The sequence below is a fragment of the Nilaparvata lugens genome, chromosome 12, assembly GCF_014356525.2.
Source record: "Nilaparvata lugens isolate BPH chromosome 12, ASM1435652v1, whole genome shotgun sequence".
NCBI classification, from domain to species: Eukaryota; Metazoa; Arthropoda; class Insecta; order Hemiptera; family Delphacidae; genus Nilaparvata; species Nilaparvata lugens.
Genome location: NC_052515.1, coordinates 15,576,252 through 15,598,305, shown reverse-complemented (window position 1 = coordinate 15,598,305; position 22,054 = coordinate 15,576,252). Strand labels below are relative to the sequence as shown.

Below are 22,054 nucleotides of genomic sequence, written 5' to 3'. Positions count from 1 at the left end.
GTGAATTAGGTCTTACGTTGAGTTACCAGTACCTACGTAAAGACGAGCTTTACGAGCAGTTGTGGAAAACATTTTTTTTCATAAATGTAGGTGAAGTTAGAATGTTGTGTGCAACACGGGAAGAAAAGTGGTTTTTCTCCCTCGGGGAATTGTAGTCCTTGGCTTCACCACAGGATTCAAACGTTTCCCCTCAGAGAAAAAGTCTCACTTTGCTCCCTAAAAGTATGAATAACCATTTTACTAGCAGTTGAGGGAAATCAGAAAGCAAATTATAAAGGAGTGACTTCTCCATAGAAGGGTCCCTAGATTTTGTACCATGCAGGTAATAGGCGGAGTCGAGAAGTAAATTGAAAAGTGATTACTAAACGAAAATCCTAATTATTTCCATCTGTAAATTGAAAATACTTCAAGATGACTTGGACCACTCAATATCTCATTATATATTTAAATAATTAATTCAATATAAGTATTCCTATTATCTCAATACAATTAATTTTGAAAAGCGGGATCAATAAATTTCAACTGTCAACATTCCTTATAAATAACATCAATGCTTCCCATTGGACCCATGCTAAAAGTTTGAAATGATTCTCACTATAGGGATTAACATAAGTTACCTCATGGTTCGGGGTCGATCTTCATTGATATTGGCAAAATCAATTTCTTTCATCAAAACCTGCAACAAAACAATCGATCATCAATTCCCAATAGACATATCAACGATAGAACTAAATAAATGATAAAGCATTTGTTAAAATGTCAATGAATACTAAAGAATTTTATTCAACGTGAATACGTTATTTTGCTGTACTTCGAGTTTCGTTATAACCACACCACTAAAATTATCTACAATTCGACATGCAATACATTTAATTATAAAAATATCATTATTTTTATTATTTGCAATAATTTAGAATTAATAATTAATAGCATTTTTCCTATTTTCATTTATTATTTATTTATTCTTATGGCTTTTATCGGCAAAGAGATCCTTTCGGATGTTCTGCCTTGCCGTATTACCCAATGTCATTTCCTATCAACACTCAAGTTTATAGGTTATGTCTTGGGTTCTTCATGTTTTCTCACTAAAAATTTGCACTTTCACTTCCTGAGTTTCTATTTTATAAATTTTAAAATCAAGAAAACTATTTTCAAACACAAAATCTCATTTAAAAAGCAGAACTATAAAAATCTTGATGATAATATTTATTTTCATTATTTACTTGACACGTGTCAAATAAACAGGTTTCCGGTGCATCTGACACCAAAATATCACTGATCATGGATTTTTAGCTGTAACTTGCTTCTTCAGTATACATTTCTACAGCTCTAGTAGGGCACATTATTTACTGTGTTTTTGTCTTAAGCTACTAAAATAAAAAATCTTTTTTATTCCACAAATATGGTAAGTACAGACATAGAGAAACAATAGCGTAAGTAGATATCCCATGGTATAGGGAAATTATGTCGCAACTTTTACTGTTATCTCAAGCCGATAGTCCACGTAGCTCTTTCCCTTGAAGCTGTGTGGCACTGGTAGTCTCTCATATTGTGCCGTTCATACACTCTCACCCGGACAAAACAGTAAAAATCGACAGTAATCGGCTTGAGATAACAGTAAAAGTTGCGACATAAACTCCCTATACCATGGGATATCTACTTACCCTATTGTTTCTCTATGGTACAGATGAATGATGAATAAAATGATACAGATACAGATAATGAATTATTCAAGTAAGGTTTTAATAAGGTTTATTCAGTAAGGAATGAGCCTACATGGGCACTGTGGCCTGTGCGTAGACTCGAGACTAGCTGTTAATATAATTGTTTTATTACATTGGATACTTTGAGACACAACCAATTTCGAGTGTTTATTACATTATCAAGTAGTGTCAAAGAGATTTTCAAGTAACTTTGTTTTTTTTCGTATAAGAATTACGATTTGCCAAAAACATTTCTTTCAATTTAAATATTATTTTGTGATTTTTTCGTTCATATAAGAATTACGATTTTCCCTCAACCTAACTTATTTCACATATGGAGTGTTTTCTATATACACTGTAATATATGAAACACTGTATATATGAATAAGAAAGAGAGTACCATAGTTATAAAGTATAACATACTTGAGAAAATTTCTTCATTTTGTTGTGAATTTTGTTTCAATCCTTCGTTTTAGTATCTTCAATTCTCTTTGTATATTTACTTTTGTGCCAGTGGTTTTTTCACTTACAATCTATTGTTGAATTTTGGTTGAATTATTGTATTTGTCATACTAGACTTTATTTTGATTTTCTGTACATGTATTTATGAGTGTGAAATAAATTTGAATTTGAATTTGAAGTAGCCCTTAGAAATGAATGAGAAATATACAATTATTTTGTACACGGAAATGTAAATGTATTATAATAGGAATGTGACCTGATAGGAAGTGATGACGATGTCATACTGGGCCAACCTGAGCGGCTGTGTGTACCCCTCGCTCCCCCTCACTCCGTTGTATACCATCACACTCACATGTCCCTCCGCCACATGCTTCTTGATTTCGTCGCTCCACTAGTTACAAAACAATCAAGTTAATACAGTTTATAATCTGTATAAAACAAGTTCACATAAAAAAATATTAGCGTTGCTTTGTAATAATTTTACTATGATATGAATAAAGTAATTTTGATTATTTGATTATTGAAATGCAAAATTGTATAGTTGAGTTCTTCTGTTTTACCACAGTCCATGGACATGGAATAATTTTCACTCGCCAACCAATACCTGAGTACCAAATAATACCAAAGGTAGTCTCAAAGTAGGAAGAACTAAAAATATTACATAAAGTTATTGGATCAATATAGATATTCATTCATACTGCAAAGAAAATATATAAATAAACATTATTTCTATTCCTCTAAAGTTGGCCTCTAACGATACTGCAAGTCTATGTGCAAGTTCAGATACTTTGTGTCGTCGGAGAAAGGAAAAATTGTTGAGGTTAAGGTGCCTTCAATTTATTGTTTATTTTTTCTTCGCTGCTCTATTTGAGGTTGAATTACTTTTGTATCGATAATGATACATTTGTGATTTTCCAGTGGTTTATTTATTGTTATTGGTTGTTGATTTTATGTTGGAAGCTGCTGTCAAACAGCTGCTTTTCGTTGCTAAAGCCTTTCGCTGATAACACAACCATGCCAACTTCTCCTTCTTCACAAAACATTAGATGAGGGATTGTTTTTATTTCATATTACAAGATACACCCTTTGCGTTACTTTGGAATAGATTCTATACATTTATTAAAAAATACTTTTGATCAGATGTGGAAGTTGATCACAAGGCAAGGTTTCATGTGATACCTGTTCGGAGATGGAGCTGGGTGATATGATCAAGGTGGCATTGGACGGGACAGGCGCCCTTTGTGGCCAACAGCGGAAGCAGACATAGGGCAGTGATGGCTCATATGACACACAGCACTGGTGCTGCAGCTTGCCGCATGCCTCACACTGAACTGTGCACGCGTCGGCCATCGTAGAGGGGTCCAGGCAGCAACACCTAAGCAATGCATGTCACAGCCTATTACAATCGTCATACAAACTACAATACACATACAAACTCATACATTTCAAGTTTTACTTTTGCCAGTAACGATACACAATAAACACATAAAGTGTAAGAAAAATTGAAATGTTCAAAAAATAAATGTTTTATTTACTTTGTATAGTATTTTGAGAATTACTAGTAATTTTTAGTTTGCATTTACATTGCATCTTATTTTTGTATTTTTTCTTTGTAGAAATAAATTTTATTTTGAATTTTACTATAAAAAGCTAAGTTTCATCCTACTAGAGCCTGCCAACTATACGGACTTTCATCAATCAACCAATCCTTCAATTCATCAATTAGTCATTTATCAATCAGTCCTTCTTTTGGATAGGCCAAGTGCCTGCGCTACCTTTGAATGGATTGATAAAGAATTGAAATTCATTCACATCGTACAAGTACGTACTAAAAAATGTCAAATAGTGAACAAATATGCTCTAAATAAAACAATTCATTCAATTCAAAAGCATAAAAATAAGAATACACTTTCAGCACCACAGAAATGACAGCAGATATATAAATATATATTAAGAAATATTTACTCTCGCAGAGGCATTACTGCCTGTGTGCAAGAATGAGTCTAGGGTAGGCATATGCTCCGATGTTTATATATATATATATATAATATATATATATATATATATATATTATATATATATATATATATATATAGCACTTAACAGAAAAAAACCACTTCAAAGTTTTATAATATAAATATAATTTAAACGAGAATTTTCGGGAGCTGGGCCCCCTTTGTCAATCAACCAGGAAATATAATATAATATATATATATATATATATATATATATATATATATATATATAACACTTTAAAGTTTTCAAGTGTTCTTAATCTATCCGTGTCGTGTGTAGATCGGTTAAGCTTATTAACATTTAATAATAATAAAAATAATGACACTACACCCCCCCACTAAGAAAGGAACTACATTTCTCCCCCCTATCCATATGCCACCCCCTAGAAACCCAAGAAACCCATTCCCGCCCCCGCGATAAGTGACGTAACCCCCCAAACCCAACAAACAAGTTGGAATTAGAAAAAAATATCCTTGTTGCCAAATTGTGCAACAATTTCCAATCCTTTATGACTGGATGTATTCAAATTGACAACTCTGCTTCGACTGTGTTGTCAAACTGAATATATCCAGTCATATGAGCTTAGCTAGCACTAATGTTGCTTCTAAATTCATCATTTCTAGCTCATTTATAATTTATAATATATTTTTTAACAGAAATTGAATTTGATCTTTTAACAGTAAATCATAACTTATTTTTATGTGTTTATATTTATGTGTTTTGTAATTGTATCCATAAATAAATAGATAGATTAATAAACAAACAAATTATATTCACCTGTAGTCGGATTCAGCTTTGAGTGCCTGGATTTTTGCTCTCTTCATAGCCGGACTGGTCTCACTCAGCATTGTTTCATACATTTTCTGCAGTTGTTCTCGCAGCAATGATGTTTTCGCTGACTTTGCGCGTTTTTTCGGCGCCGGCATGAAGTCCGGATCGTCAGCTTTCGGCCGCGCTCGTCTCGGTTCGGAGGACACATTGATCGACGGATCATCCTCGTCTTCGTCGAAGCACGATTCGTCCAAGACAGTGCTTCGTTTCTGACGGGTTGACCTCCGTGATGAAGAGGTTAGATCATTACCTCGTGTCTTACACACAAAATCCGAATCACCAGAATCGTTGGTACTTTGATTATTTCGTTTGGTAGAAGCCTTTCTTTTGCCTCTAGTTTTACATACAAAATCGGCATCGTCATCGGAATCATCAATACTTTGATTTTTTCTTGCACAAGTCTTCCTCCTGGCTGTAGATCTCCCTGGAGGCTTCGAGCTTCTAGCAGAATCTGCATCTTCTTTCCCTTCTTCAACTTCAGAATCTGATATTTTCTTTTGCTGTTGTTTTGTCATTCTTTTCGGTTTTGCTATTTTCCTAGGTCGCCTCCTACCGCATGTTTTTCCTTCTTCATCTGCCCGTTTATCACTCATTTCTTTCTCACTGCTTCCCTCTTCACCTTCTTGTTCATCACACTTTTCTCCAACAGTTTTTCCTTCATCTCCTCGTTTATAATAATTTTCCTCTTCATCCCCTTGTTCATCTCCAACTGTACTTCTCTCTTTATCTCCTTCTTTACCACAACTCTTTTCCCCAATTCTCCCCTCTTCACCAGCTCGTTTATCACATAAGTCTCTACTATTGCTTCTGCTATTTCTATCCACTAATACTTCATTTGCTCCATCCTCTTCCATTCTTTTTTCACCCAGCTTTCCTACACCTTTAGCCAATTCTTCTCCGTCTTCTCCCGACACTGGCACGCTATTATCATCTCCTTCTCCTCGTTTCTCTCTCATTTCATCTGCTTCTAAGGAAATGTTTTCTCCTTCACACACACTTTCACTATCTTTCACGAACAATGTATCGTCTAGGACTTCACTATACACACTTTTAAACCGTTTTGGCTTTGTTTTGGAGTGACTATCTAGTGTTATATTTTGTGCTACAACATTATCATTCCCTTTTCGCTTTCTCCTATTCGGTCGACATATTTCCTCTTCTGTTTCCGCATTCAATTCACTATTTTCATCTCTCTTCTTGATGGCATCTGCTTTGTATTTTTCCAAATCTTCCTTCATTTTATCAATGTATTCTTGCAGTTGTTGTTCGTATTCCTGGAATAAAAAATTAATCATCACACTATATAGATAAGTATCACAATAATATTATAAAGGATATCATTCACTGGATAGGGGTGGATAGGGAGAGACAGATATTCCAACGTGATTTAGATAGGAATTTTAGACAGAGTGAAATGGAAGAAATGGATGTGGATGTTCAGTGGAAGAGGATAAAGAGCATTTTAGAGAGATCTGCCAAAGAGACCATAGGAGTAGAACCAATGGCAAGGAATAAGGAATGGTTTGATAGGGATTGTGAAGAAGCAATCAAGAAAAGAAACGACTCTGAAAATAATATGCTGCAAAGAGATACAAGAGGTGCTAGAGCAAACTACAATGAATCAAGAAGGAGAGCAAAATCAATTCTAAGGTCGAAAAAGAGAGAAGCCATTCAAGAAAAGATTTTAAACCTACAAACATTGAGTGAAAACAACCGGAGTAAAAAATTCTACAAAGAAGTGAATTGGTTCAGAAAAGGGTTGCAGGCAAGGTTGAACGGTTGTAGAGACGAAAATGGGCAGGTGGTTAATAATGAGATGGTCTTGGATAGGTGGACCGTGCATTTCAAGGAGGTGCTGAATGAGAGAGAAGAAGAGGAACAGTCAAGCCACCGATTTGAAGTGCCACACAATGTTGCCAGGGAAGATGAAGAAACTGCAGAACCTACCATGGAAGAACTTCAGTTTTGACGATAAAGTTATTGTAATTGCCGGAACAAATGACGTAGTGAGTCACACAAAACAGCATCAGAAATTGATTATATTATATCCAATTATCCTCAAACTCTGTGTTCCAGCGAAATAATTCCCTGCTCATTCACGGATCATGAGGGAAGTAGTGTTAAGTTTGGATTAGAGAAACCAAAATCAAATAATAAAAAATATGTTAAACCAAAAGTGGGAAAAGGAAATGTTTTCGTGTAATTGATACACCTAATATAAATGCTCTAAATGACGGGTTATCAAAAGAGACTTGGCATGCAGTATATGATTCAAATAATGTTGAAAATATGTTTGACAATTTCATGAGCTCCTACATTAACCATTGCAACAGCTCAGTTCCAGAGAAATCAGTTAGCAGGGAAAGAAAGAGAGATCAGATTCCCTGGATTACTCCTGGCATTAGAATATCCAGTGATAGGATGAAAACTCTGAATTGTCTTGTTAAAACTCAATATTTTAAGGACTCTCTCATTTATATCAAAACAAATACAGGACTTAGATACCTTAGCTTTGATATATATTATAAAATTTACAAAAGTATCTATAAGAAAGTTTTGAAAGTTGCTAAAAAAAAGGCCGCCACTGCTTATATAAAAATTCTTCTAATCAAGTTAGAGCTATCTGGAAGTTGGTTAGGCTTGAATCAGCGAAAAACCAGGAATTAACCTCAGATATGTGCATTGCTAATGAAATAGGGAATATCAAAAGAGGAAAAGAGGCTGCTGATATATTGAACAATTATTTTATTAATGCACCATTAAAAATACAAAATTCACTCTTAGAAAAAAAGATATATGGGATTATCGTTCATTATTCAATATGAATCTTAAAAGTAAACAGAGGTTCTCAATCTTTAAGCCTTTAAGTTGTGAAGAATTAAAAGAAACAATTAAATCCTTAAAAAATAAAAAATCCTGCGATTGTTTCAATATATCAAACTATCTGGTAAAAAAATCAGCAGAAAATATATTAAAGCCGCTAACATTTATTTTTAATAGCTCTATGACTCAGGGTCATGTACCATCAAAATTGAAATTTTCAAAAATAATTCCTACTTATAAAAAAGGCAGAAAGGAGCTTCCAGGAAACCATAGGCCTATCTCTAACACTCCTGTTTTCCTAAAAATCTTTGAATATGTAGTGCTTGAAAGAATGAGAGAGTATCTGAGTCAAATAGGTTTGTTGTCATCTAATCAATTTGGTTTCCGGCCAGGTTTCTCAATAAACGATGCACTTTTCTCGGTTGTAGATGAAATATTGTCATCTGTGGATAAAAAAATGAAAGTGTATGGGTTGATAGCAGATCTCTCAAAAGCTTTCGACCTGGTAAATGTTGAGATCATGATGAACAAGCTGCAACTGTATGGATTTGATGGCGCTGTCCTTAGATGGTTCTTTTCATATTTTGACAAAAGGTATCAGCAGGTTGTTATTGACTCCCACTTGTATGAGTATCATTCTGATTGGATGAGAACAAGAAGTGGGGTCCCCCAGGGATCAGTACTCGGCCCCCTGCTTTTTGTTCTCTATATAAATGACTTGCCTTCCTACCTTAATCCAGCTAGGAGTGTTTTGTATGCGGACGATGTAAGCATCTTACTGAAAAGCAATAGCCAGCCTAATGCTGAACTAGAGAGCAAAACAGCCCTTATTAAATTACAAAAATGGCTATCAGCCAATATGTTGATTTTGAATAAGGATAAAACTAAAGAAATACCCTTCCGAACTACTAAAGAAGGCAGCTTGAAAATTGATGGTTATAAAATAGAATCTGTAAATAGTATAAGAGTACTTGGGGTGGTGATTGACTCTGATCTTTCTTGGAGACCCCATCTGGATAGCCTGAAAACAAAACTTAACTCAGCAATTTTTGTTCTGAGAAACCTGAAAACTTCTCTTGATTCAATGGCTCTGAAGAGTGTATATTTCGCTTTGTTCCACTCCCATTTAAACTATGGAATAATTTTTTGGGGAAATTCTAGTAGTGTAGTGGAAGTGTTCAGATTGCAGAAGTGGGCATTGAGGGTGATGATGGGAGAATCAATTAGAACAAGTTGTCGGCCCTACTTTAAAGCACTTGGTATTCTACCACTCCCAAGTCAATATATCCTAGAAACAGTCTGCTTTATAAAGAAACACATAAACGAATTAAATACAGGCGAAACATTTCATCAATATCCAACCAGATTCAGAAATAATTTAAGAGAAGATGCTCATCAAAGTGCTATGTATGAGAGAGGTGTAAGAAGTTCAGGTATCCGGATGTACAACATATTGCCCTCTCACATAAAAGATACTTCTGGAAAGGTTTTCAGATTTTTATTAAAAAAAGAGTTGCTGTCCATTTGCGCTTACTCAGTGGAGGAGTATAGAAATTATTATAAACCTCAAAATGGAGGTTTACGTAGGTAGATGATAACATTTTATGTTTGACTAATGAAAAATTGACATATCCTTATACCCCTTTATCAGGTGGTCAGTGGATGAAAATAAATAAATAAAAAAAAATAAACTAGAGAGAGCAATGGCAGCTCTAAAAAACAGTAACGCTCCTGGTGAGGATAGCATTCTCAGTGAGATGATAAAGAGTAGAGGAGAAAGATTGAAAAGGGAGATGTATGAATTGATTTTGATGGTATGGAGAGAGGAGAGAATGCCCGAGGATTGGAAGACAAGCATAATCTGTCCAATCTTTAAGAAAGGGGATAAAATGGTTTGCGAAAATTATAGAGGAATCTCACTGCTTAGCATTGCATATAAAGCCTTCACAAATATCCTACTTCAACGGCTCACTCCTTTTGCAGAGGCACTACTTGGTGACTACCTAGGTGGATTTAGAAAGGGCAGGAGCACAGTGGATCAGATCTTCACATTGAAATGATATGAATTAAACAGGCAATGCAAAAGTCTATAGAGCATGATATAAGTCTTCACATGCTGTTTGTAGACTACAAGTGAGCATTTGAGCAGTTTATACAGGAGAAAGCTACTTGAAGCACTGGACAAGAACAAATTAACTTTCAAAATTAATCAGACTAGTGGCAGCTACCCTAAATGAGACCTACTCCAGAGTAAGGATAGGTAAGACTGTTGGGAAGCGTTTCCCTGTAAAGTATGGTGTAAGGCAAGGAGATGCGCTGTCTGCATTATTGTTCAATTTGGCTCTCCATGAAGCAGTAGAAGGTATCACCCATAGGAGTACTATAGTAAATAGACTATGGAAAATTTGTGGATATGCAAATGATCTGGTCATAGTAGCGCGAACAGTACCAGCCTTGAGAGAAGCCTTCACATCCCTAGCAAGCAATAGTAAACCAATGGGATTAGAGATAAACGAGGCCAAGACAAAATACCTGAGAGTGTCACCAGCAGTGGGTAGGAGAGATGCTAGAGACATGAAGATTGGACCCTACAAATTTCAATAGGTAGACGAATTTGTCTATCTAGGGACACTTGTGACAAGTAGTGGGAAAGTCTCAACAGAGATAAACAACAGGGCATACTATGCTAGGATCAAGTTATTCAAATCTCGAATGCTGTCAAGAGCTACGAAATTGCAATTATACAAAGCATTGGTGAAGCCTGTGGTGTCTTACGGATCGGAAACATGGGTGATTACTGCTGGAGATATGCAAAAACTGAGAGTTTTTGAAAGAAAAGTGGCGAGAAGAATCTTGGGCCCTGTTTTTGAAAATGGTCTCTGGAGAGGAAGAAACAATTTTGAAATAGAGGAGTTCTTAAACAATGAAGACATTGTGCGGTCGATAAAAGCTGGCAGAATAGGATGGATGGGGCACATGTTGAGAATGGGAGATGGAAGTGGTGAAATGTATATGGAAGAAGAACATATATAACAGAAGAAGAAAAGGTCGACCACGAAATAGGGTGAAGGATGATGTGGAACGCGATCTAAGGACGCTTGGAGTTTGTAACTGGAGGAGGCAGGCCGAGGATCGAGACAGATGAAGAGGCTATGTGAGGGAGGCCAAGGGTTGTAAAGACCTGTAGAGCTGAGGAGTAAGTAAGTATCATTCACTTTAAGCGGTCAACATTCCTTATAAATAATATGAATGCTTCCCATTCAAACAATGTCAGCTCTTAATCTCACTATAGTGGCCTACACTCTTTTGTTATACGAATATTTTAATTAGCTAGGCGATTCATTGAAAAAAGTGATCCTAAAGAAAATGAATTATAAATAATAAATCAAAATTGATTGCAATAAGTTGAAATTATATCAAGACTGGAAAATATGTGTAGTCAAAAGAACGTCTTTCAAGGAAAATAAATACCAAAGGAAAAATGTATCTTTAAGATATTTTTTTATTCGAATTGTTTTCTTTGTAAATGTCCTTTTTTCAATAAAGATCATCTATTTTATTCTAATAGTAATAAGCATTGACCAAGTTTCTCTTGATTGGAATAATGTTACAATAATAATATTTTCCAATTCTTCAACATCTAAGGACCCATTACACAGTCATATTTGGTTTTGTCTTGGAAAATAAGACGCTTCCTGGCATAGTAATCAGTTTTATCTTCTCTACGCCTCTTGAATTTGACCTGGTACCACTTGAAGAACTGTTTGTTCTTTATTACTCTGACGAAACCCATGATAAATCCTAATTTATTGAAAAACTCACAGGTCCTACCATATAAACACGGTCGGTGTGTTGGAAAGGGTGATATCGTATGGACACACAGACATGCCCTGTTTTTAGGTAGTACCAAACATTATTATTTGTTATGAGGTTATGAGGGATTGAATTTTAAATGAGTTTTGTAGACTATTGAAATATTCAACCTGAAAGAATCCTGTTTCTGCTGTTCTTGACATGTTTTCTGAAACTATTTCCAATTCAAATCTTCCTGATCTAATTTTCTATTTCTGCCGAACATTCTGTTGGTATGTGAACACTCCCATAAGAATCTATGATATTATGCTTATTCTCAAAAGGGCAGAATTCATTGGGATATATATTATTTTTATACTGTACTCACCGTATTGGGATTTGCGAGTAGACAAGCAAGTACTTCAACTGTTTTTCCCAGCCCCATTTCATCCGCTAATATTCCTCCTTTCTCTAGCCGAACAAGTCTATCTGAAGAAGAAAAAAGAAAAATTAATATCCTAAATCTATTGATAAAAAACATAAGCTCGAGCAATAGATTATTTCTCAACAATATCGATTTTGAAAATTGAAGAAGTTGAATCAATTTAGGTAATGTAAGCCTAAAAATATTTATGCTTGGGTAAAACATGTGTGAATATGAATAAAAATGAAAATATTCCATCTTAATTATGTACATACATAAGTAGATAATAGTAAATGGCATAAGATATCAAATATTTAATGAAACTGTAATTGGTATTAACAACTAAAACAATGAATCTATATTTTACGTTGTAAAATTAGTGGAAATAATAGAACGGCATGTTAAAATACAAAATCATAATATTAGTAGTCAGTTGCGATATTAGGAAAGGAAATTACTAAAATATTAGCTCGTATTTTCTCATGCAACTGGACCCAGGTGGGGTATACTTCTGATCACAATATACTATTATTTGTGTTAAGCTATTACTTCAGCGTAATGTGTTCTCTATCTATTTTTATAGAGTGATATTTTGTTATGCATCTGTATTTGACGTATATTATATTATTTATCTATAATTGACTGAGCGAAGTGTGATTCAAGTCGACGGTTTAAATGTTTATATGTTTATATGTTTATATGTTGCGCATTTATGGCGAAACGCGGTAATAAATTTTCATGAAATTTGACAGGTATGTTCCTTTTTTAATTGCGCGTCGACGTATATACAAGGTTTTTTGAAATTTTACATTTCAAGGATAATATAAAAGGAAAAAGGAGCCTCCTTCATACGCAAATATTAGAGTAAAAATCAGAGCATAGAATTATTCATCATAAATCAGCTGACAAGTGATTACACAGATGTGTGGAGAAGCCAGTCTATTGCTGTATTTCCATAAGGTATATAGTTTCAATCAGGTACTTGTGGATAAGAATACTGCGTGAGGTCTACTGTTCACAGAGCTACTAGTATAATAAAGGAAAGAGTCGTAAGGGATAGGAAATTCATGAATGACGCATCATCTGAACTACTGGACTGATTAACTTGAAATTTAATATCGATTCCTAATTTACCGAGGTTGGTTATTGGCCTATTCTAAATACTTCAAGATATCAGTAGGTCAAGTTTTCAATTCGTCATGGTTCCAGTTAGTTATACTCTGCTAACTTTGCTTGAGAGTGGTTATCGATATAATGGTTTAGTCAACGGTTTTATTTTCTATCTTCTCATTCTTCTTCTATCTATACATTCTCTTTTTCCATATCTACACTACCTGCTTGTTAAAAGTAAAAATTCAATTCGATTTTATGAGACAAGCACATGGTCGATGCCACACGAGCGTTTTTTCAGGCGTTTCTCATAAGACTCGGCAGGGAAGGAAGCTCTCTGATTGGCGATAGGGCCGTGTTCGAGAATCAGGTGATAATCAGCCAATCGGAGAGCTTCTTTATACCTAAAAGTTGTCTCTCAAACTAAATTTAATTTTATTATGTTATCCAGTACTGTATTATTTATAACTTCTAATTCTAATAAATAAAAAATGAATATTTGTTTATCGAATTATATTATTTTATGTATGCTATGAACTACTCCATTTATCACGTTTTTTTGTTGAAAATATTTGCAAAATATTTGTTTCTAAGGGTACAAACACACTGAAAGCGGAGCGGAGCGTGGCGTGGCGTGGTGTGGTCAGAGCGTTCATGAAACACACTGGAAGCGTCTGTGCGTCAAGCGTCTAGAAAATGGCGTTGTCCAAGTTGGCACGGACATTACTTTGTGAAAACAATTATTTAAAACATTGGATTTTAGCTGAGCCTGGTAGGACAGATTGGGTTAATGAAGTTAACTATTTGGTGAAAATCACCATGTTTTAAGAAAGCATGAGTCCCGATTTTTCGAGTACATGCGAATGTCAACATCAACATTCGATTACATTTTAACAAGAGTAAAGCCTGATTTGGAAAAACAAGTCACTAATTGGAGAAATCCAATATCTGCTAGAGTAGACCACTAGTATGTAGGCTACATTATAATATATACTTATAAAATTCTTATCTCACTGATCACGATTTCAGGAAAACTACTGGATGGATTGCAACAAAACTTAGAAAATAGCTTCCTTATACGTCCTAGGTGCTCACTAAGAAATCTTTTGGCGATATTTCAACTCTAAGGGTTTAAAGTTCGTCTTTTAGCATGTATATTCTTCTTCTCCCAATCTCTTAATTATAATTGAAATGTCCATATCATATGTTACTATAAAACTATAATCTAGAGAGAGTACCTATTCGAAACAGTTGATAACTGGCGACCAATTAATAATTTTGCCAGGTTGGCATTAAGTTGAGATTATTTCATTAGGTTGGCACCAAGTTGAAGAATTAATTAAAATGCATTTATCGAGAACAAATTGATTGGGTACTGCTGCTTCAATCAGAGCTATTCCTGAGTAAAGATGATTTATATTTTTCATAAAACAAACTTTTATGACGGGAGCTGCTTCTTTCAATTGATCCTATTCTATCAAGACTAATTTTGTTTGTATATCCGACAGATCGCAAAAACTGCTCAAAGGGGTATTTTAAAAACTTCAGAAGTGTCCGATGTGGAATCTGTTTGTGAAGAATGAAGAAATTCGGCCAAAATTTAACTTGGGCGAAAGAAAGGGGTTATTTATTGAAATGGCCAAATAGCTGTTGTTGCTTTTCCTAATGTGAAAATATGTAGCATAGAAGTAAGGCGCTTTTCCCATGAATCAATATTATTCCCAAACATTGATTGTTTTACCAAAGAAAATATAAGGTAGCTTTCGATAAAAATATTGGGGAATATGTATAACAGTTCGTTGACTGTCAGTATTCCTCACTGTCAGTATTCCTCATTGACCTTCCGGGACGCGCGCCTATTTTTGTAACAGGAGGACGCGCGCGTTGTACTTTATACAACACTTGGTTCCTTCATTAAAATAGCTACTATATCAATTTATATGTGCACCTTGTACCATTATTTACATTACAAGACTATTTTTGAATTTTAGTATGATATTTCTAGTATGTTTTGGATTTTTAATAATTATTAGAGGGAACTAATAGAAATAATGGTTATTTTAGAAAACTTTTAATACACATAGTAAAAACTACGTACAGAAACATACCATTCATTCAATGCTTGAAGCTCTTTTTTATTTCTCAATTTTTGTTTGTTCAGGCCACTTCAGTTCTATTCGATTGTGAACAATCTCGCTCTCTTTTGAATTGAGGTGCTGAAGATACAATATGCTAGTTAGTGCAATATAAAATCTCATCAATCATATCAAGGCTGATAACTGATAAAAATGCTTCAACTTCATCTTTTGCATTCTTAGCCACCAGGGAGAATCTTTATAATATTTTTATTCTTAGTCTTGCTAGTTGTTGCTACTTCAGACGTACACAAGATTGTTTCACTATCCTTCCCAAGAATAAACTCAATATCATCATGTTCGGGAGAATTTTCATCAACGAAATTACTTGTTTCTCATTCATTTCCATTGCCACCTTCTACTTCACTATCATCCGAAAATTCGTTGTATTCTATCACTTCCTCACTGTCATCTGAAAAGTCAATGTTTTGCTCATCCTCTGAACTACTTTCATTGAGGAGTTGGTCTATTTCACTTGTTCTTAGAACATCTGACATCACGAAAATTGTCAAAACTGTTTATAATTAACAAAATTAATAATAACTCATCTGAAACAAACGGTAAAATCACACTCACTTTCGAAAAATGGACCACTAGACTTCAAACTTTACACTAAACTTGGACGCTCGCGATGTAAAAATACAACATTTCTGACACCGGTCTCTTCAACACTGAATAGGGTATGACCAGTGATTGATAGTAATGCAATATTTTGTCTATGGGCGGAGCTAGATGTCGCGGAGGAATACTTAAAGGTTACCAACCTCACGGATGTGAATTTCTCAATTAAAACGAAAAACTTTCTGACTGTTGTACTTTTTACAACGGCACGCGTCCCGGAAGGTTAATAGCATCAATGCTCCCCTTTCAAACAATACTGACACATTGATGTGAATCTTACCATAATCTGGTTACTTTAGATCAGCTACCTATTTCATAAAAATTTAGAAGTCCTGTAATACAGGGACAGCTGATTTTATCGGCTTTATTAAACATGCAATTGGAATGCAATTGTAACAGGCCCCTGGGTCCTGTTTCATAAAACTTATAAGTCCTGTAATACAGGAGAATCACCATTCCAATTGCATGCCAAAATTTATAAGTCCTGTAATACAGGAACAGCTGATTTTATCGGCTATATTGAGAATGTAATTAGAATGGTGATTCTCCTGTATTACAAGACTTGTAACTTTTATGAAACAGGCCCCAATGAAGAAAATAATGTTGATGATCGCTACTGTTTCAATTATTTCAATCATGTTTGACATTTCTTCTTTTGATGTCAGCTGTTATTATTATGTGAAATAAGCTCTCATTGAATGAAATCATAATCATTGAAGTCAATAATTATACTAAGAAAGCAATTTTTTTGAATATGTGTGTTTGTGGATATATGTATCTATGTCGGACGGATCTCGAAAACGGCTCTAATGATTTTGATTAAATCAGGAATATATTGTGCTTGCATTTTGGAACAGGTCTCAACTCTGTGATAAGTTCTCTCATCTCAACCAGCTGTGATAAGTTCTAAATAGTGTGTTTGTCTTTTCGGTCTCAAAATATTATAGTTCTTCAAAGTTTGGAATTTTCTAATTAATTGTGATTGATTTAATTTGAAAGTATTTTTTTCTAATTTGAAAATGATTTTTTTTGTGTTTTGAATTATAAATTGAGTGTTTAATTGATGAATGTTAAGTGACACATAACCTAGCTACATTATTTGGACTGTTGTATAAATTAGAATTGGAACCGTTTTGGGCTTATAAGCCTGTGGTACTTTTCTGTAAGTTGTGTAATTCTGAATGATTAAATAAATAAAAAAACTCTGGGATAATTCGTTGAACTACCAAGAGAAAGGATTATTGGTCCCTCAAGTAGCAGCTGATCAGAAAAAAGTTTTCCATAGTCTGTTGAAAACGTAAGAAAGTGTGAGCAAATAAGAAACATTATAATAGCTCTAGTTGAGTTACCAAATTTGGCGACCTTATTTTAAAACATTGCAGTATTCATGGAACATCTGAGAGAATAGGTTCAGAAAGAGACCGGATGATAGGAAAAGAAATGTAAAATCGATCTCTCCAAACATATGGTAGTTGAATGTAATGTTCATTGTGAGGTGATAGAAATGCGACTAATTTCTTCAGCTTCTGTTGTATTGGTTCCTCTGTTGCTCTATGTTTGTACGCAGCCATGGCCTTGATAAAGACAGTTGCACTGTCTGTTAATTCATAATCCGGACTAAATACCACGAGAACCAATCAGAGAAGCCTTCTATTAAAAATTCTCATGAAAATTTAATCCTGATTGAAATTGAACATGCTTTTGTGCTACTGGGCCTGATATTTTCATGTTTCAAAATCAGCTAAAAACTAAATTGAAAAAAAACCATAATATTCCATCAGCTGCTCCTATTTCCTTTTATGATGCTATTATGACACAAGACAAACCTATTGATATTGATAGATCACAAGTAGATTCTAAAATTGTCAATTGAGATAGAAATTAAATTGAGTTACATGTTAGTTTACATCCAAATTTTCATCCCCAAGCTTTTGGTTTCAAGCTAAGATCAAAGAAAGAAATCATATAATGGTAGTCGATAATCAAAGCGATTGAATCAACTCCATTCAGATTTTTGCAAATTCACATTAAAATGATCCCACTTTAATATTTATGATTGTAGAGTTTAGGACGTGTGAAATCAGCCACAATAAATGTTATACTATTATGAATGGACTCTTATGTATGAATAGACTTCCATGGAAAAAAGAATCAGTGGATTGGCTGCTTTTACACTTTTGGATGAGTGAAACGAAAAGTAAGCGACTGGCTATGCAAAAATTCCAGAATAAGCAAGAGATCCATGGATACCAGAGTCATCAAATTCCGAATCAACCTAATTTGGAATTTAATCTTCAATTGCCAAAGCAAAAATAACATGATCACTGCTAATTTGATAACTGTCAACGGAAATATTAATTGCCAATGAATAAAGTCGAGGGCGACTCTTAAGCCCTGCCCCATATCCTACAAAATTCGCTGCAATTAGACTACTCTTCTACAGAGCACTTCCAACACATCAATTAATTATTTGAATGATTTGACTCAATAATTTTCATGCCAAGTTGTGGCCTAATCTCAAAAACTATTATAACAATTTTGGTAGGATTTAGATTATAAATGTTTCACAAAAATAATTTTATCTTTTAATTCCTGTAGCGAAGCACGGGTGCCCTGCTAGTATCCTATAAAAGCCTATAAGAAATTAAGATAACCTATAAAAGCCGCGTAGCAGATGAATAATCTTTGAATAATCAAATAATTTGATTACAGGGGAATTTGGGCAAAAATCAAATTTAATATAGTAGTATACTAGAAGGTAGAACAAGTGCATTATTATGTACAAGAGTAGATCACTAGTATGTACATTAGTAGGGCACTGACGCTTTGACGCTCCGCTCAAAGACGCTCCAAAAAACAAACCAGCTTGTTCTAAAGTTTGACGCAACGCCACGCTCCGCTCCGCTCTGTGAGTAGCCGCTTGCAGTGTGTTTTAGCTCATTACTTAACATGATATTGTTCACGACACTCCTTGACGCCAAGCTCCGCTTTCAGTGTGGTTGTATTCTAACAGTTATTTTTTCTATTTTTCTCTAATTTGAGTGCTTACTGAATTGCTAGCGCACAAATTTTGTTTTCCTGGCAACGCCAATATTATACAAATTATATTATTTAGTTTCAATTATAGCTTTTGTAATTTTGTTAGAAACTTTCCAATGTGTGAAACTGAATTTTGTTTTTCATACTTTGTGGATTTATATTAATTGGATTATTTCTTTTTTCCTCCCTTACCGACTTGTCTAAAAAACGCCGCATGTCGCTTAGCCCCAATTCAATAAAGCCGACTGCTTCTGACCACCCTCTCAAAACGAATGAAGAATTACTTGCTTAATTGAACAAATGGTGACTATTTGCCGTGAATGAGACTGTAGTAATAGCCTTACTTTGATCGTTGACTACAGAGACAGTGCGATGCTGGGCCTGCTCTACAGACAACATCCATCTGACAGCTCTCTCCTGGTAGGAGCGCAACGTGGGCTTCAGCTTGGCATGCTGCACGTCCCCCTGCTGTGGCGGAGGGGGAGGGTTGGCCGTGTGAAAGTCCTTCACCCATTCGTAGACTGTGTGCGCCTCCAGTTTATCACTCAACCTGTAACACATCAACCACATATTACTAGCAGTTAACACGTGCTACGCACCGATGTTGCAAGTCTGACCACTAACGGTAGGACATGTCGGTTTATCATGCACGCACACACACACACACAAGTTCATCATGCATGTTTTGTCATCAGCGAGAGGTTTCTAAAATAAAATAAGCTACCAACAACAATGAAAACCACAAATATGATGATACAAGAATAATTTAATCTCAAATAGAGCACAGCGAATAAAACAAAAATCGGAGATACAAACACCTCAACTCAAAACATTTTACCTGAAGCCTCTCGCTGTAATGACACAACAATGTATGACATGTGTATCATGCTAGTCCTATCGTTAGTGGCCTTACTTTCTTTCAACGTTTAATTCAGAATATTTATGTTGGATTGCAAGGTAGTCAGTTCATTAGTTCAAGAGTGCTAATGCGTTAATATTTTTCCTATCCCGTAGACGTACAATTACTTTCTTTCAACGTTGTGTTAGAATAGGATAGAACTATTTGCTTTGTCTAATGATAGACCAGGATAGCAACACCAATGCTAATAAGATGCTGACTTCATGTTCATGAACTGAATCTCACAATAGTGAAAGCAAGGGGGTATTTTATTACTTGTTACTGATAAATTTATCAAATTATTTGACTACATGCATTCTATAGTAGTGAAACTTACTCGAATTCTTCTTTCTCTTCTTCAGTCATTTTCAGTTGCGTAAAGTTCCTGGAAAAAACAAATAATAGGTTAAGTCCTGACAAAATAATGAAATATTCACCCTCAACCTTTCGCCATTGACATTGATAATAATGTTATAAGATTCAAGATTCGTTTATTGTCAGAACATTAAAGACAATAATGCAAGACATCGTCAAAAAATATACAAACACAATTTTAACAATTTATTACAGGTCATAGAATTACATCACATTATTAAGTATTTCAAACTGTAAGGTTAGCAGTCAATTAAAACAAATTTGACATCAATATATCACAGGTCATAAAAATTACATAACATTATTTATGCATTACAAGTCATTTATACTGTGAGGAAAGCAGTCAATTAAAATATTTTTCACACAAATTTTGAACTGTCTAATTTCAAGCTCTTTTATTTCAACTGGTAACTTATTGTACATTCTTTTTCCAAACTCAACAAAACTATCCAACATAAAGTGGTAGTTACACTGAGTCCTTCTGAGTGCTGTAGCCTGTCTAGTAAAATGGCTGTGAACATTACTATTGATTGGAAAACTGTTTAAATTTTTCTTTGTGTACATCATGCATTCAAAAGCATACAGTGCAGTAATTATCATGTAGGCTTATACTAGTGCAGTAAATATAATGTAGGCTTTGTACGGTATCTATTTTTTTTTTGATCTGGGCCCAAACTAATTGAATATCTTTTAATAAATAAAACTAGAGTAACGATTCATGAGAAATTCAGGGATCATTCGTAGCCTAATATTTGACAAGAAAGATACATATTAAAAGAAGAAGTATTTGATGACACTACATTGATGGTCGTGGAAATGGACCTCATGAAGCTAAAAACAAAGCTCGTAACCTTTTCCAGAAGACAAAAGAACGGTTCAAAATCAATTTTTGTTGTACAGAAGCTGATGTGCACTCTTAATAGAGATTGTCCAAATGCTAAACCAATTACTCTCCTGGGCTTCACTGTTAACAAGCTAAGATAGAACCAGCATACAAACAGAGTATGTATGAAGCTATCTAGAGTTCGATATATATTGATTTAGTACCATAGACAATCTTTATTTTTATCTTAAAAAATAAAAGAAATCCTTACTGCAATCATAAATTAATGGAACTGTAAAAATTATAGAATTGACAAGAACCTTAGTGGTTATGTTTACGCCGCAAGCCCTCCAGTGCTGTCTGGGTATCTATTGATCAAGAAAGAGATTGAAAATAGTAATAGACCTATATTAAATTACTTGTTACCATTAATATGGTAGTATTTTCAAAACGCATTATAACTTTGAAGCCGATATCACATAACACATTATAACTTAACCAATATCGTTTTTGCCCGTTGCTAGAAATAACCTACAAACACCATGAATCTGAAATAGACACAATCTTAAAGTTTTCCATAAGATGCATGACTTCACTGTTGTGACGTCAAGATGGGTGGATTTGGCAGTAGATGTTGGCTTCAGTGGCTAGACTTCCCAGTGTGTCTATTCTATAACTGGTCTAAGGTTTCCCGTTACTGATGAAGTTGGATAGTTGAATCACATGGTTGAATGTTGAATTGAATAATATTGAAATTGAACGCTGGAATCCTGGCACGCTGCATGGCTGCACGCTGATTTCGTTGTGTTGTACAGTAATTTTACGTGTTTTATCAATATTATCAGAATCTACATCCACTGAAGATTGATATAAAAAATTTCGACCAAAGGTAAGTTTAATTCTGTTTTGTTACTCAATTTGGCATTTTCTGGCTTAATAATTATGTACAATGTTAAGTTAACCTACAAGTTTTACCTAGAATATTGTAACTTTATTTTATAT

At 34.5% G+C, this 22,054-nt stretch overlaps 2 protein-coding genes across 5 annotated transcripts in view; one reads left to right on the top strand and one right to left on the bottom strand.

The window, feature by feature from the left end:
• The window catches only part of LOC111057348 (E3 ubiquitin-protein ligase SHPRH), a 65,577-nt gene extending 44,075 nt beyond the window's left edge, over window positions 1–21,502 (bottom strand). Inside the window, exons 1-8 of the mRNA XM_039438927.1 lie at window positions 21,373–21,502; window positions 20,192–20,239; window positions 19,301–19,506; window positions 12,016–12,116; window positions 4,959–6,286; window positions 3,345–3,540; window positions 2,422–2,556; window positions 618–676 (exon numbers count right to left, since the gene is read on the bottom strand). Of these exons, the coding sequence (XP_039294861.1) occupies window positions 618–676; window positions 2,422–2,556; window positions 3,345–3,540; window positions 4,959–6,286; window positions 12,016–12,116; window positions 19,301–19,506; window positions 20,192–20,220 (2,054 nt within the window). The 5' untranslated portion in view covers window positions 20,221–20,239; window positions 21,373–21,502. The remainder of the gene's footprint in view (window positions 1–617; window positions 677–2,421; window positions 2,557–3,344; window positions 3,541–4,958; window positions 6,287–12,015; window positions 12,117–19,300; window positions 19,507–20,191; window positions 20,240–21,372) is intronic.
• Window positions 21,503–21,748: 246 nt separating this feature from the next.
• Window positions 21,749–22,054, top strand: part of LOC111057351 (probable RNA-binding protein EIF1AD) — a 70,221-nt gene continuing 69,915 nt past the window's right edge. For 2 of the 4 annotated variants that reach the window (XR_005572632.1, XR_005572633.1), the window contains exon 1: window positions 21,755–21,941. The gene's annotated coding sequence lies outside the window, so the exon portion shown is untranslated. Of the gene's footprint in view, window positions 21,942–22,054 lie in introns of all 4 variants that reach the window. The other 2 variants (XR_005572630.1, XR_005572631.1) reach the window with 2 other exon arrangements.